Genomic DNA, 17,162 nt, shown 5'->3' on the forward strand with positions numbered 1-17,162 from the left:
CCAAAAAGAATATATTCAAGATTTAATGAATTCTAACAATGAAAACTATATTGGAAAAAAAGAGTGTTTAACACAGAACAGTGAGAATAAAAGTGCAGCACCCTGGCCCATTAAAAGATCCTTTTGCAACAGGTAGTTCATGGCCCAGTTTTTCTTTTCTGAGTAAAACAGGCCTCTGCTTGCTGGCAAAAGGAGAATAGAGACAAGATCAGGCTAGACTCCAGTGCGAAGGAGTTCCACAGACTGGAAAACGGATGTTAGCTTTTGGGGATTCTCTGCAAAATCGAACAAGAGGACTCAGTTCAGTTTCACACTGCTGCTGTTGAATGCCTTCAAGTTGCTTCCAGTGTATGGCAACCTAAGGCAAACCTATCATGTAGTTTTCTTGGCATGGTTTGTTCAGGGAAGGTTTGCTTTTGCTCTCCTCTGAGGCTGAGAGCATGTGACTTGCCCAAGGTCACCCAAAGGGCTTCCATGGTTGAACTGGGATCTAAACCCTGGTTTTCAGAATACTAGTCCAATGCTCAAACCGCTCCACCATCTGGGCTCTGTGCACTGTTGCATGGAGCTTAATTCACAATGTTGCATGGGGCTTAATATATGCATGTATATATTTCTGAAACCAACCAACCAAAGATCACTTCTCTCCCATCCCACCTCCCTTATCTTTCCTTCTTTTTTTGGACAGAGATCTGACCCACCAAGCAGCCAGTTCTGGGCAGCGCAGCGGACAGACTTCCTGATGCCTGAACCCCGGGAGCGTTATGGATTTGACTAAGATGGGGATGATACAGCTCCAGAACCCCAGCCATGCCACGGGGCTCCTTCAGAAGGCCAACCAGATGCGGCTGGCGGGGACCTTGTGCGACGTGGTGATCCTGGTGGACAGCCAGGAGTTCCACGCCCACCGGACTGTCTTGGCTTGCACAAGTAAAATGTTCGAGATCCTCTTCCACCGCAGCAGCCAGCATTACACCTTGGACTTCCTCTCGCCAAAGACCTTCCAGCAGATCCTGGAGTATGCCTACACGGCCACCTTGCAAGCGAAAGTGGAAGACCTGGATGACCTCCTCTATGCTGCCGAGATCTTAGAAATTGAGTATCTGGAGGAGCAGTGCTTAAAGATCCTGGAGACCATCCAGGCCTCGGAGGACAATGACACCGAGGCCAGCATGGCCGATGGAAGCACCACCGAAGAGGAGGAGGACCGGAAGGCCAAATACATGAAGAATATCCTCATCTCCAAGCATTCCAGCGAAGAGAGCGGCTACTCCAGTCTGGCTGGCCAGAGCTTGACGGGACCTTTGGTGGAGCAGAGCCCTTCCGTTTCCACCTCCTTCGGACTCTCTGCCATGAGTCCCACCAAGGCTGCTGTGGATAGCCTGATGACTATTGGCCAGTCGCTGCTCCAAGGGGTGTTGCATGGCACCCCTGAGGACTTGCATGCTGCATCTGGTGGGCTCCGTCCTGGTTCCTCAGAGGTGAAAACGGAGGCCATGCAGGTGGAGGAATCCGGCAACCATGAGAGTCCTCGGGCGTCTGATTCGGGCACTTTGGACCGAGCGGAGGACAAAGGCAAACAAGGGCCTGGCACCCCGACGCGGAGTAGCGTCATCACCAGCGCCCGAGAGCTCCACTACCCCCGGGACGAGAACTCCGATCAGCCATCAGAGGTGGTCCACGGCACGCCACCGGCAACGGGGGGCTCAGAGCTGATGGCCTCCTGCCATGGGGAGAAGCCCATGGGGATCTATTCCATGCTGCCGAACCACAAATCCGAGGCTGTCTTGGGTCTCCCCTCTGCCATGGGTCCTGCTTTGCAGGTGCAGCCGGCCCTGGCGGTCTCCATGGACTTCAGCGCCTATGGGGGTCTCCTCCCTCAGGGCTTCATCCAGAGGGAGCTCTTCAGCAAACTCGGAGAACTGGCCGTGGGGATAAAAACTGAGAACCGGAGCATTGGCGAACAGTGTAGCGTCTGCGGAGCTGAGCTGCCGGACAATGAGACGGTGGAACAGCACCGGTAAGAGTGTTACGTCTTCCTTCCACCTCTGGTTTCACAATCAGGCCTTGCTCTCTGTGGTCTCTTTCACGATAGGCAATTGTCACACCTTGGACCCAGCCATGATTGCATTCTTTGGGACCTTGGGATTCATAGTGCTGTGAAATATTGAGAATGCGCTTGCAGAGAGCTCTAGCATGGGCCCTTCCTCACTACATAGTTGTATGTATGAGCTCACTTTAACTGTCATGGCTGCATCCTGTGGAATCATGGGATTTGTCATTTTTTTGGTGAGGCACTAAATCTCAGCCACAGAGTTCTAGATCCCTCATGAAACTAACTACAAATCCAACTTTTTCACGGGATGCAGCTGGGGCAGTTAGCATGGGACCAAAGTGCTGTAATTCAACCAAACCTGCATTTCCTTCTGAAGGTCTGCTGAATTGTTTATCCAGTGTTTTAAAATTAAAGTTCGAGGAATGAGGGAGTGTTGCACATGTAACTCCTGATGAGAAAAATAAGAATCAACAGGATATATATTGATTCAATGGAAGCGATGAAAGTACACTAAACTGAGACTAACCCATAGGCATCAGGCATATAAACATATATATGTATATGTATAAGTATATGTGTGTGTGTGTGTGTGTGTGTATCTCATGCCTATGGGTTAGTTCTAGTTGAGTGCGCTTCCATTGAATCAAGTGTTAATTTAATATGTAGGTAAATCCCATAGTTTGCATGGGCCTCCTCTAGCTGGTGCTTGACTTGATCCCTATATGATGATGTCCAGGAGGAACACTTGCATCTTTGAGAGATGGACCACCCTCCAGTGTCTTTGATGGAGCTTATTTCTGCATAGGTCTGAATGGTCAGCTATTGTCAACCCAGGCCAGAAAGTTACCAAACCCTGTTATCTTTTCTTTTTAATTTCAAACTACCAGTACACCTGTCCATCTTAAGAAGTACATTTCCTCCTTCTCTGTCTTCTCCATCCCTTGTATCTATCAGGTTTATCTCCAACATCCAACGTTTGTGTAGCAATTATTATTTTTGGCAGTGGGGCATTTTGCAATTGAAATGGGGTGGTGTGTCCACATGTGTGGAAGGAGGCACTATTATTATTATTATTATTATTATTATTATTATTGCTTATTCTAAGAGGCTGTAGGCCAGCAAGGGGGTTTCACACCTTTTGATATCCAGTCGACCAAATCCACATTTCCAGAACCAATATTCGACTCCAAGCAGAGTTATCCTTCTCAGAATTTTGCAATGAACTCTATCCAAGAGTGCAGGCAAAAAATGGTGATATCAACAGTGTATGTGTGTATATTTGAGGAGTATATTTGAGTGTGGAAGAAAGCAGAAAAATGAATGAAAACCCCAAATTAAGGAAAATTGCTTGCAAAAATTGCATCTATTGGGTAAACTCACATAGAAAATGCACAGATTAGGAAAGAGGCATGCGCATGAAATGCTAACAAATTTTCATGCAAATCTTAGAAAAAGCGAGAAACAAATGTGGGTATGAATCAGAAGAAACATAAGATGAGGCATGAAGTGTAAATAGAGGGAAATGATGATTTGCCACGGTTGGAAAACTGGAAGAATTCATTTACATCAAAATTGTATATATGTATTTGTAAACGTCACACTGTGTTTGATGCTCACTCATGTTGCTTTTTGGCTTACTAGATACTGTATTTTTTGGACCTGTTGATTGCTTTTCCCCCCTGAGATGAGATGACTAAAAATGGTTGCTGTCCATTTGCGCTGGCAGCATTAAAGCAGCCGTTAAAAGAGATTAGCACATTAAAAGCGCATTGAATTGATCAGTATTTCACCGGTATGTATTTATTTTTTTAACGGTACGGGAAATAAATGTAAATATCACGATCTTTACTAGGCAGAAGTCCCACTGAGTTTGGTGAGGCTTATTCCAAAATAAGGATTACAGCGTGAACAACTAGAAAAAAGCAGGTATTGGCTCAACTGAGAGGTGTACTGATTTTAAAATAATGAACTAAAATAACTTGCAACCTGGGAATGTGTGTGAATCCATTTCGACAGAGTCCAGTTCCTCGAAATCAGGGGTTTTCTTTTAAAAGTCCATATCTATATATATATATATCTATATCTATAGATATAGATATATATATTCCCTCGGTGGCTTAATTCAGCCGTAGCAGTTTTAGTGAATAAATGTTTCTAGGCCTCAGCACATAATTGATCTTTTGTGTTCCTTGAGCAAACTTTGAGGGATGTCTTTGAGGACGAACCCGAGAAAATGATCCCACTAAAGCTCTGTTACTTTGCAAGTATGGTCTTTCCCTTTTGTAGTTGGTGGCAGGTCTGGGTATCCGCTTTCTCATCTCTTCGGCTGCTGGTGCAAAGAACCAAAAGCCTGGCAAATTTGTTCTGTGGGTGGAAAAGGGGACATGCAACCCCATGCCTTGCGCACCGTTTTACCAGCCAGGGCAGAAAACCGAAACTTTTTTTTTGCCTCTGAGTGTCTCGGTTGAGCCTTGTGCAAACATTTGGATTGGATATACAGAGTGGAGCATATTTCTGGTGCGTCTAATACTGTGTCAACATATTTACAGGGCTGGCCACTAATGGGATTTGGAGAAACAATGCTGGATCTGCTCTGAAGTGTTTTTAATGAACCAACCGGCTTTAATTACCGTGGTCCAAATGGACAGAATGTATAGGAGAGGCTCTTGTCTTTGTCCATTTGTGGAGTGTGTGTGTGTGTGTGTGTGTGTGTGTGTGTGTGTGTGTTGAAGACTTCTGCAATTTGTTGGGAGTCTTGACACTTGCATTCTCGAAATTGCAAATCCAAAAGTAATGATAGGTGGCTAACCGGAGGTTACGTTTTGTCCTCCCTGTGTGTGACCCATTTACCTTTCTGCATCTTAAGGGTGGGTTTAAGACTGTGCAGTGGAGTTTGGTGAGTTTTAAACACCCTGATATCCTGAGGAATAGCACCATCCATAAACAGGATTGTACTATCCATGTGCAGGATTATAGAGACTGAGATCCTATGTTGCTTCAGCGCAGCATGAATATCTCTTGGCAGAGTCACGCTGCACAACCAATGCTACTGAATACCAAAGTAGTACATCAGTGGCCTGTGTGTACAGATGACAATCCATTATGAAATTCCAATGTGCAATGCACAAAGGCATGCTACTCTGTGTACTTTAGTACACAATCACACATGCACAACGTTCCTCCATGACCAAGTGTCTTTATGCAGTTGTCCCCAAAAATAAATACATTTATCTTTCTGCATCTTAAGGGTGTGTTTAAGACTGTGCAGCAGAGTTTGGTGAGTTTTAAGCCACCTGAGGGATAGTACCATCCATGACCAAGATAATAGAGGCTGAGTTCCTATGTTGCTTCAGTGCAGCGTGAATATCTTCTGGCAGAGTTGTATTACACAATCCATACTACTGAATACCAATATAGTGCATCAATGGACAGTGTGCATGGCAGGCAACCCATTATGACACTATAGTGTGCAATGCACAGAGGCATGTTACTCTGTGCACTTTCATGTGCAACCACACATGCACAACATTTCTTCATGACCAAGTCTACTTACACTGCCCTTGTGCCATTGTGCATTATCCAAAAAATAAATAACTCACATAACATGAGAAATGCAACTTACATTTGTCACCCACGGGATGCCAGCCATAAAGTGTGTGTATGTGTTTAAGGAGAAAAGAGAGACACACAGAGAGGGCGAATGAAACGGAAAGGCAATGTTGGCTTAGGACATGCCAACATCTGGATGCAACTTGGACCAGTTGGCACAAGTGATCTATTGGCTTCCCACCTGTGCAATGGCAACACAACTGGCTCATTTCTTTGCACGGTTACACTGTTGTCCTCAAAGAAAAATGCAAAAGCACTGAGGAAATGGCATGCATTTATAAAAGTGCGATGGAAATTATGAATGACGCTGTCCTACTATAAAACAACGCATTGCTTTCAGAGAGACAGAACCTTTCTTGGAAAGTTAATGGTGGTTCTATCTCTCTTTGTTGCTAAGTTGCAATTTATTTACCATTGGTCCAATTTATTTTATTTTTTATTTTTATATGTTGCTGGCTTTTAGTGTGCAAGCAGGGCAACTTCTCATTGGGATGCTTTACCTGTCGTTTCAAACTTTTGTGTGCTTTTTGAACGCTTTTATACTGTGTTATGTTGTGGTTTTAATCATTTAAAAAAAATTATTGTGAAGCTTATTTTAAATGATACTGCCTGGGATCCACCTTGGGTCCCACTCTGAGAGAAAAGCAACATGCAAATGAAATAAATAACAATCATAATATCATTATTTATGTTGGGTCAGGGAAGGGAGAAGTTTTATTTATATTTGCTAGAGTGCCATGTCTTGGTGACTTGACACATTTTGTGGTTTGGAGATTTTAATGCTGAACATGCTGAGGTTTGTGAGAACTCTCCAATAATATATGCCAGGGTTAGGTTTTTCTTAACTTTGCAAAGTAAATGCCAGGCTCATTGTGAATTACTGAACATTATGAGTAAGGAGGAGGATTTTTGTAGCCTTAAGAAGCCTTTATTTCTCTCTTTTTGGTAAAAGCCCCCCTGTTTTGCAGTCTTCTAGGTGCAATTGGAGCAACAATTATGGCTGTCAGAATTATTTATTTATGATGGTCTTAACATGGTCTGGGTGGTTTTCTTGGGGGGGAGAGAGACATATAAAGCTTATGGATGCAGTCATCTCATAAATGCAGTCTATGTATTGTACTAGGATTTCATGAGACTGGGGTTCGAATCTGCACTCAGCATGGAAACTCACTAGGAGACTTAGAGCAAGTGACACTATCTCAGCCTAAGAGAAACAGCAAACCACCTCTTCCATAAATCTTGCCAAGAAAAGCGCACAAGAGGGGTCTCCATATATTTAGAGTTAGCATGCTGTAGTGGTTTCTGTATTAAGAGTAACCCTCCAACAGACCAGAGTTCGAATCCCCACTCAGCCCTGGAAACCTACTTTGTGATCTTGGGGAAACGCTTCCGAAGATGTTTTGCCCAGGCATTTCTTATGGAAAGGTTGGATTATTTGGAGTTGACTTGACTGTTATCTAACAACAGCAGCAATTGGATTGTCAACTTGCAATCGCTGTTTCGAAACAGACGTAGCACAGTGTCTAGGAAACTTTACCAATGCCTCTTGACGGTTATGTTTGTAACCAAGGATTGCTGGGAAGATATCCAGAAACATGCAGAAATTAGTTGCAAGATTTGCAGAAGGTTTAACATTTTGCATTCCCTTCATGAAATGACACTAAGAACATCAGTGTGAACTTAGTTTCTACCATTTGCTTGTTGCATACCTCTGTGATGTATTTATTTGCTACAGGATGAGGAATGCAAATCTTACCAAGCAAAAAAGTCTTTTAATCAGATGTTAATACTGGAAGATTTTCGGAGCTAACATGTAAAGCCATACCTGTGCTCCTTCTCTAGCCTATTCGTGCCCTACTGAAAAAAGAGCTTAGAAGATTATGCTGTAATAAAGTTGTAAATCTTGAAGGTGCCACAAGGCTCTTTTGTTCTAATTCTGATTCTTCCAAAAGTTCTTATGGAGCTGTTCACGCAAACGTCAGCTTAGCATCTTGATGATGCTGCCTTTTCAAATAAGAAGGTTGGCACCATTGAAGTAAGGTTGGCACCATGCTATCCATCTATCTTTCCTTCTTATGATTTTGACTTATTGAACCTGTATCTGAATGTAAAATAAAAGCTTTCCTAGCAGGTTCAAGGAAGTTCAGGCTTCATCTAATGTTGCTGTTCATAGTAGCTTTAAAATGCAGACGGGGAGAGAAACCTTCCAGTTCAAACGCTTAAATGCAACCATGTTAATGAGAGCATTAGGCGCATTCCAAGAAAGCAGGGCCATGATCCTGCCAGCACTGAGCACCTTTTAAGTCCATTTGATTTAGGAGGAGTGAAATTAAGCATGAACTTTAACCAGCCACTGGACATAAAAGGTACCAGAGTGCCAAACTTTGGCTGAATTGTGGCCAAGGCTTGGCTTGGCTTTTCAGTTGACTTAACTTCATCGTTCAGTTTAGTTCAGGTCTGTGTTCCTACACAAGCAGTCCCCATTCTCAGATCTGTTGGCCTGCAATAAGAACCTGGTTTGTGTGGTGTTTGGCAACCGTCTACTTTTTTGCCTTGTGCTTTTGGGGGACATCAGTGGACTCTTGGTATCTGCTGGGGTTTGCTTCCAGCCAGGACTCCCTATGGATACCAAAATCCATGTATGCTCAAGTCCCATTAAATAGAATAGTAAAATTGTGTTCCTCATATAAAATGGGGAGGAAATCCAGTTTTGCTTTTTGGAATATATATTTAAAATATTTTCAAGCCAGGAATTTGTGGATAAGGAATCTGTGCATACAGAGGGTCAACTGTATATAGAATTTCTTTTCTTTTCAATTATTTGCCACAGCCCTCTCCATTTGTTATCTGTGTCTGAGTTCTCCCACAGAAGTAGAGGGACCTTTTCACCCAATGCATTTAAACACAAGGTTGCAGATGTGGCATTGTGCGTGCAACCATTTGGGTGTTGTGTTGCACATTGCACATGGGTGTGCATGCATATTTGGGTGTGCCCTCCATTGCCCATCTGGAAACCTGGAGGCAGTCATGCAAGGCTGGCCTTTAATGCAAGGATTGTGTAGTGTGCATTTGTTGCTGTTGTGTGCCTTATGACAACCCTAAGTCAAACCTAAAATGGGGTTTTCTTGGCAAGATTTGTTCAGAGGTAGGGTTGCCATACCTCAGGACCTCCAAACCGGGACTAATGTAGGACAAGGTTTAAAAATGTAGAACCTTTTTTAAAAAAATTTCCTGGCCAGGAAATTAAAAAAAAAAAGTTCCTACATTTTTAAACCTTGTCCTCCTCCTCCTCCCCGGCTTGGGAGGAAGCCTTGGCCTCCTCTTAAGCCGGGAAGGGGCGCAGGGGCTGCCTGTCATCGCGGCCATCGCCGCGGTGGCAGGCGGCCTCCTCCTCCTCCCCGGCCTCACGGAGGCCTTGGAGGACCCCGCGATTGTGGAGCCACCTCAAAAGCCTCGCTGGGGCCTGGGAGGGAGCCTCTCTGCAGCCGGAGCTCCGACCGCGGAGAGCCCTCCCAGGCCTCGGCGAGGCCTTGGAGGACGCCGCGATTGCGAAGCTGCCTCCAAGGCCTCGCTGGGGCCTGGGAGGGAGCCTCTTCGCGGCCAGAGCTCCGACCGTGGAGAGCCTTCCCAGGCCTTGGCGAGGCTTTGGAGGACCCCGCGGCCGGAGCTCCGATTGCGGAGAGCCCTCCCAGGCCTTGGTGAGGCCTTGGAGGACCCCACGGTACGCGCGGGTGCGGAAGTGGCCGCGGGCGGTGCCATCCCGGTTTTGGCGCCAAACTGGACTGGAACTGGGACGGCACCACCCAAACAGGGATTGTCCCGCCTACAGGCGGAATATGGCATCCCTATTCAGAGGAGGTTTTCCATTGCCTTCCCCTGAGGCTGAGAGAGTGTAACTTGCCCAAGGTCACCAAGTGGGTTCATGGCTGAACTGGGAATTGAACCCTGGTCTCCAGAGTTTTAGTCCAACACCCAAACCACTACGCCACAACCAGGGCATAATTCTGCACACAAACCCATTGTAGGATTTCATACATCAGGGCTCCCCAGTTCCTTCCAGCTTCAAAGTTGAAGGCTGCATGCACACTGCGGAAATACACTCGTCCTTCCACATCTGCAGCTTTGATTTTTGCACATTTGATTATTCACAGATTTTATTAATATGTTCTCTCTAGAAATATCTAGGTCCTCCAGTGCAACCCTGTGGTCAGCTTTAACCACTGAAGGACCTAGAGATTCCTAGAAAGAACACTGCTCTAGGTGTTGGTAGCTCCTCCAGCGCAATGGCCAATGTCTGGCAGATGTTGACCACAGAGTTGCACTGGAGGACCTAGAGATTCCTAGAGAGGTAAAAACATAGTGTTTTTTGTTATTTGCGGGTTTTCCACTTTCATGGGGGTCCTGTGCCCCTAACCCCAGCGAATGTGGAGGAACGAGTGTAATCCATTTTGACATCACTTTAACTGCCATGGCTTTGTGGAACTGTCACTTGTTGTGGCCCCAAAGCAGTATCAAACCAGATTATTTCTGTATTGTGCATGTTCTCCAAAGTCTCTCTGGAAAGTAAAGGAGGGACTAGTCTGTGTTGACAATGATTGCTTCCAGAGTCTGGAGCCAGGCTTAGCGCTCTCTTGTTTCTTGGGGATGGACCTTATTAGCAGCACCTGGCATTGTAACCATTAATGGAAACCAGTGCTCTGGGTTGCATGAGATGTGGCCCTGTCAGCCAGCCCTTGCCACGCAAGGAAGTTCTTATTAGCTTTATGGCCAGGAGAACTCAGACCCCCTTCCCTCCCCAGGCCACAAATTCAGGAAATGAAGGCTGCTGCTAAGGTTCGCAGCCCTGACCCCAATCGTGTAACCTGTGAGCGCCGAGGGGACCCTTCCTCAGGAAGTGTGGCGGCCAGTTTGGCCCTCTCTGGTTCTTGTCAGGGGGAAAAGAGGGAAGGCATTGTGGAGAGGAGCTGCCTTGAACTTTTTTTTATTTATTCTGGATTTATTGGGGAGTGAGAATTTAGCTCCTTTCCAATGGGGTCAACCTCCTGGTCTGTGGCAAGAAAATAACACAGAGAGAGTCCAGTGGCATCTTTAAGGCTCACAGATTTATTGCGGCAGGAGCTTTCATGGGCGCAAAAAAGGAGGGGCAGCCTTAGGTAATGCATGAGTTAATTCATTAAACACCTAGCTAACTCATAGCCCACCCTTTTTCCAAATGTGGGACTGAGCTGGCTCACAGCAGAGAATTGAACAAAGCTCAAAGATTAAAACAAAACTTGTTTTAATTTTGTTTTAATGGTTTAGAGTTTAGGACACCCGAAGTAAGAGGAAATTTCTCATCTTGTGAGGCTAAAGTCAGAGGAGGCTCTCTTTTCCCCCCACATGACTGTGATGTTGACATTTTCCATTTCTTAAATTAAATGAAGGATGATGCAAATCCTAGAATGGAAATGGCCTCATGGACCACTGTGTTCAATTCTTTGCTCATTGCAGGATCTTCAGCTAAAGCATCCCCAGTAGGTAGTTTTCCAGCCACTTCTTGAAGAAATCGAGAAGGAGATCGTACCATCCCTCTTGGCAATTGATTCCATTGTTGAACCGATCTTCGTGTCATGAAGTTCCTTCTAGTGTTCAGTCAAAATCTACCCACCTTTAACTTAAAACCATTAGACCTGGTTCAACCCTCCGGGGCAGAAGAAAACTGCCCTCTCCCCTCCTCTCTCCAACAACCCTTGAGATACAGTCCACTCTTTGTTTCTGTAGAGGATTCGATGCAAACCTTCCCACGTATAATGAAAAATGCAGGACCTCAAGTCCTTTTGTCCTCAATGGCGAGAGCAACATGTGTGCACCTGTGTGTGTGCACCTCCATTGGAAGCAATAGGGCTTGCCATTGATGGATGCAAGCCTACGCATATCCAGAGCCCACTGTATTGGGTTCATCATCTCAATGTTTAAAAAAATCTTTTGAAAAGAGTATCCTACTGCTTTTTTCACTGTATCAACAACATTCAGAAGCAGGGGCATCATTAGAGGAGGTAGTCACCCAGTGCGCTGGTGGGGAGAGGCTGCCTTTCAGGTCTGATGGTTCCATTGACTGGAAAGTAACCAGAATTTGCAGCTTCAGCAAACCTGGAAAAGGTTGTAGAAGAGAGGAGAGGAAGACGGGAAGGTATTACAACATGATCCGCACCAGGTGTGAAATATACTATTATGAAAGTACCACCATCCCTGAGATGGTGAGACCAAGTCCCACAATCATTCAAAGGGGTGCATTTCAACTGTAATCCTACCTACATCCAGGGATTACTACCTGCATGTAGTAACCTGTTGGGAACTGAGGGGAGGGGAGCTTTGTATTCCCGTTGCATGTTCCCTTGAAACTGCCGTGGAAAGAGTGGGACATCCTCCCCACACATAAGCACACCCTGTTTCACATTTAGTCTGACGTGGTGGCCCAAGGAAGGGAGATTTTTTGCTACTGCAAAAATTTGGGGTGGAATACTCTTGGTGACTTAAACATAGGAAGCCGTTGGACTTTTTTGTTCCATGCACAATGTCCACAGTCACTTTGAGGTTATGCAAAACAAGCAAAGTTGTGTGTGTGTGGTGCAATGGTGCATAGAGATGTACATGCGATGTGTGCACAGTGTACAAGCAGCCGCTCCTGCAACATGCATGGCACACTTGACTTGTGCATTCGGTGTATGATGTTACTGCACAGTCCATATGTAGCTACTGCAAGTAAAGAGCTACTCTACGCAAGCCCGATGTCGTATCTTACCCATTAGATGCATTTTTCATGTATTTCTGTCTGGATGCGACAAGCCAATGCAATCATTTTGCAACCGTTGCATTCTGAGAGTCTGTAGTGAGAAATATCTGAATGAGTTGAAAGGAAGACCATCCTTTGAAAACTTCTTATCATCTGTCAAGTTTCAATATTGGTTCTTACTCTTTCTTTCTTACTTACAGTATTGGTTTGCACCCTGACCTAACCTCAAGAAATGTTGGTAGTGCTCTCTCTTTCTTTCTCACTATCTCTCTCTTTTTTAATCTGGAGGGGGGGAAAAGATCAATTTTGGGGTGAAACCCTCTCCTCCTCTGTTGCAAGGTGAGGAGAAAAAGGAGGAGACGGCGAGCAAAGATCATGGAAATGTTTGGCAATGGGTTGCCCAGAGATGCCACTGGAAAGCTTGTAAATATCTGAGCGATGCCAAACTTTAAACTAAGAAGGTTGGGCAACCAACTGCTCCTTTTTGCTCACTTGGAAGAGATGAGTTTTCTTCTCGGAGGGTGTGAGCAGTTTACCTTGGCTTCCTTTGCAGCGAATGAGATGAGTAAAAGAGAAGAAAAGGATTCTCTTTTTCATTCATAGTTAGCCAGCATTGCACCCACCCTGATGTTATCAAGGAACAACGTCTTTCAAGAATAATAATAATAAGAGTAATTACTGAATTATTTCCCATCAGTCAAACACGGGGAGCTGTTTCAGGATCGCCTTCTGCTGAGAATTGTGTGTGTATGTGTATCTGTTTGCAGTTAATTTTAGTGGCACGCCGATCATGTTAACTGTCCATAATTGCTTCCAGACATGGCCGAGGTTTTTGTGTGTTGGGATGAAGGGTCTGGTAAGTGCCTACTTCCTGTGTAAATTAGCTTGTTCCATTCATACTGGCCAGACCTGGATTGTATCATTGTGGCTGCAATTGCACTCTCCTGCCCAGGCAGCTAAAGGCTGGAATCTTTCTCTTTCTTGCAGTGGAATGTGTGTCTCTGTGTGTATATCATCACAGTTGTGCATCACTGGCTTTGTTTTGTGGGTGGGCAGGACTAAGTGATCTCTGGGGAGTCCCTTTCTATGTGAGCAACCCTTTCCTTCTTGGCACCAAAGGCTTACTTAGTGACAGGTCAGCTTGACATCCTATAATACTCGAAGCCAACTTTTCCAACCTCACACTTTCCAGATGTCCTGGATTATGAGTACCATCACCACCCAGCCAACTTAGCTCCATTTCAGGTGAAGATGAAAGATGGAGTCTAACAGATCCAGAGAGTATGAGGTTTGGAGAGCTTGATCTGACTGGACCAGCTGTTCCTAAAGCATGCATCCTCCAGATATTGCTGGACTAAAGCTGCTCAAAAAGCTCCGCTGTAGGGTTTGGCAATTCTGGGAGCTGGAGTTGTCCAAAGACAATTGTGGATTCAAGGGCCACAGGTCTACAGTGATAAAACATCAGGGCATTCAGGGATATTTAAATGTCCCATTCTCATCTATGTGTTGTATGCCTTCAAGTTGGGTCTGGATTACGGTGACCCTAAGGCAACCATATCATGGGGTTTTCTTGGCCATATTTGTTCAGAAGAGGTTTGCCATTGCCTTTCCCTGAGGCTGAGAGAGTGTGATTTGCCCAAGATCACCCAGTGGGCTTCATGGACAAGCTGGGAACCGAACCCAGGTCACCTGAGTCATAGGCCAACAACACTCAAACCACTACACCAGGCCGGTTTTTCAGAATTTGGAGCCTTTTCTTTCTGTCACCTTTCTTCCTGCTGTCATCCATTGAAAACAGAATTGGACTGTGACTCTGAAGACCAGGGTTCAAATCCTTTCTCAGCCATGGAAACCCACGGGGTGACCTTGGGCAAGTCACACATTCTCTCAGCCTCAAAGAAAGGCAATGGCAAACATCCTCTGAACAAATCTTGTGGAGAAAACCCCATGATATGACTTGAAGGCATCCAACAACAGCAACAACAACAACAACAACAACAGGGAATGCTAGATGAATCTTTTGGTTTGAACCAGCAAAGCTGTTCCGATGACTGATGGGAAGGAAAGAAAAATGCTACAGAAATGGGAGTGCTGCCCCAGGAAAGCAATCTGATGTGAAGAACTGTTTGAGTTCAAACAGGTTTAGTTAATTAAATCTGTGCAAATTTGCATGTGAATGAAAAAATAATCCAAAGCGAAAGAGCATGCCCTTTGTTTTTAGATATTGCACGACTCTATCTCCGAAGCAGCAGCAGGCGTCACCTTCGGAGGGAAGAGAACATTTGCCGACAGTGGATTAAGAATAGTTTCCATTTATAAAAATAGCCTGCTCCTTATTATATATATATATTTTTAATCAGGAGGTAGTGGTTTTGTTTTCTAAAAAGTAGCTGATGGAACCAACTATGGGCTGGTGAAGCTGTAGAACAAGGGTGGGTAAAGTATGCCCCTTGGGATTACCAAACATGGCCCTTGAAGCTCTCTCCTAAAATCTCCATATCCAATGTTTTATGCATTTATTTATTGGATTTATCCCCAAATAGGATCATTTTAAAAAATGGGCCAATAATTGGGTGATTATTAATTTTTTACCCCACAATCCTGGCACTGTTGGTCCCAGAAAGCCTGTATGTTGGCAGCGATAGCTGAAGGGAGGAAGGGTATTAGTAAAATAATCCATTGTTGTTATGTATCTTCAAGTCATTGCCAATGTATGGCGACCCTAAGGCAAACCTCTCATGAGGTTTTCTTGGCTAGATTTGTTCCGAGGACAGGTTGCACATCACTAGGCCACACTGGCTCTCAAACACATGTGTATATAATAAAGGTAATGTCGATGTGGAGCTGAAGACTGGCAGGTATGCCATCACAAATTCTGCGTACTAGCAAAGTATGTTCTTGCAAAACAGGAGAAACACAGAATACAGTGAGTAATGCAAATCAGAAAACCACCAACGGTAGCATATAGTAGCACCAACTGTACCATGAAGAGAATGACAAAACAGTCAGTGAAATATGACTGAGCACGGATTCGAACCCTGGTCTCCAGAGTCGTAGTCCAGCACTCAAACCACTGGCCCACGCTGGTTCTCAAAATGACCTGCACCGGTTGTCAAATATATAGGGGACCTTGGATTTCCTCTGGGGTTTGGTTCCATGGACACCAAAATCCATGGATATTCAAGTCCCATTAAATACAATGGATGGTAAAATGGTGACCCATATATAAAATGACAAAGTTTTGCTTTTTGGAAATTGTATATTTCTTGGAATATTTTCTGTTTCTAACCATGAATACTTGAATCCATGGATAAGGAATCTGTGGATACAGAGGGTCAATTGTATTCAGTACACCGCTGATCTGAGTTTTAACTTTTCTTGAAACTGGATGGAGAAGTAAGAAGGGCCATACCTTCCTTTAGCGATATATTATTTTGGGTCTCCAAACCATTTCCCCCCGCCTTACGCTTCCAGGGCAGAAATGAGAGATGGAATATTTGGCTGATAGTCAATATTTGTCTTATAACCGACCAAGTTTGGGGGCCAGGGAAAGAGATGCATTGCTCTCCTCGCAGACTGTGTCTGTACAAGAGGTTTGCCATTTTTATCGGAGTATATCTCAGTTTAACTGATAACCTTGTGGTCTGTTTAGCTATGTATGAGAAGCTGATTATCTCTTTTAAAAAACTCCAGGGTTTTCTGATACGCGGAAGGTGAACTGTCAAGGGGGAGGGAAATGATTTCAGATGGAGGAAAAAGATCTCTGGAGTGGCAGAACGAATAAAAAGGGGACACGGAAGGGGAGCAATGAACAGAATGAGGTTACATCTTAGTCAGATCTGGTGATTTTGTGTGTGTGTGTAAAATAACTAAATAACCAGACAAATGCTTTGAATGATGTAAGCTAGCATCGTGCCTGCGACTTATCTATGTGTAAATTTCCCGACAGAAGCAGATGGACACTTTTGTCTGATGAGAACAAAAAGTTGCAGAAGGAGGGTGGCACATAGTACGGCACCATTGTGCACAAAGTGTGGCTGTCGGTATACATTTAGCATTGCACATGCAGAGATGCAAGTTTTGGAAGGTGTTACTTTTGGGAACGGTTCATCTTGTTGTTCACTGGGGTGTGATGCTTAGGGCCCACGTTGGTGTGTGTTGGAGAGTTTGAGTCCAATAACCTGGCACAAGCCCTCTGCTTCCTGTTGCAGTGATCTTTCTTGATCTGTCTTGGGGAGATTCCAGTGTGTGTAGTTCAGTTGCGTGGCGTTGCACATTGTGGCTTTGCTGTACCGTGTTTACAGAACTTAGCCAGCTATTTAAAGAACTCTGGTATCTCCTTCAGGGGTTTATTGTACCGGGAAGCAAACAAGACACAATACAAAGTCCGATCTCTCTTTTGTTTGCGGTTTTCGTTGTGCAAAAAGCACAGTTTTGGATGATTGTGCATGGGTGCGTGTGTGAGAAAGATATATTTTATGGACTGTGTTTCCAAACTCTGGACATTAGAAGAAAGCATTGACCAGCTCGGTATGTAACTCCAAATGCCCATTGGTCAGTGGCGACTGGACTCTCCTTGTCTGTGGGGTGATGAGTCCACTGCAGAGTTTACTCTGGACAGTAAATAAGTTATTTACGGCCGCATCTGCACTGCAGAAATAATGCAGTTTGTCACTGCTTTAATTGCCATATGCAATCCTGGGATTTGTAGTTTGGTGAGGCATT

The 17,162-nt window shown here is 44.7% G+C and overlaps 1 protein-coding gene across 3 annotated transcripts in view; it reads left to right on the plus strand.

Moving 5' to 3' along the window:
- The window catches only part of ZBTB16 (zinc finger and BTB domain containing 16), a 165,175-nt gene that overhangs the window by 4,200 nt on the left and 143,813 nt on the right, over window positions 1-17,162 (plus strand). For all 3 annotated transcript variants that reach the window (XM_089538591.1, XM_089538593.1, XM_089538592.1), the window contains exon 2: window positions 689-2,020. In XM_089538591.1, coding sequence (XP_089394717.1) covers window positions 765-2,020 — 1,256 coding nt within the window. In that variant the 5' untranslated portion in view covers window positions 689-764. The remainder of the gene's footprint in view (window positions 1-688; window positions 2,021-17,162) is intronic.

Source organism: Sceloporus occidentalis, unplaced genomic scaffold (assembly GCF_023333645.1).
Source record: "Sceloporus occidentalis isolate IW3139 unplaced genomic scaffold, rSceOcc1.0.p SCAF_9, whole genome shotgun sequence".
In the NCBI taxonomy this organism is placed as follows: domain Eukaryota; kingdom Metazoa; phylum Chordata; class Lepidosauria; order Squamata; family Phrynosomatidae; genus Sceloporus; species Sceloporus occidentalis.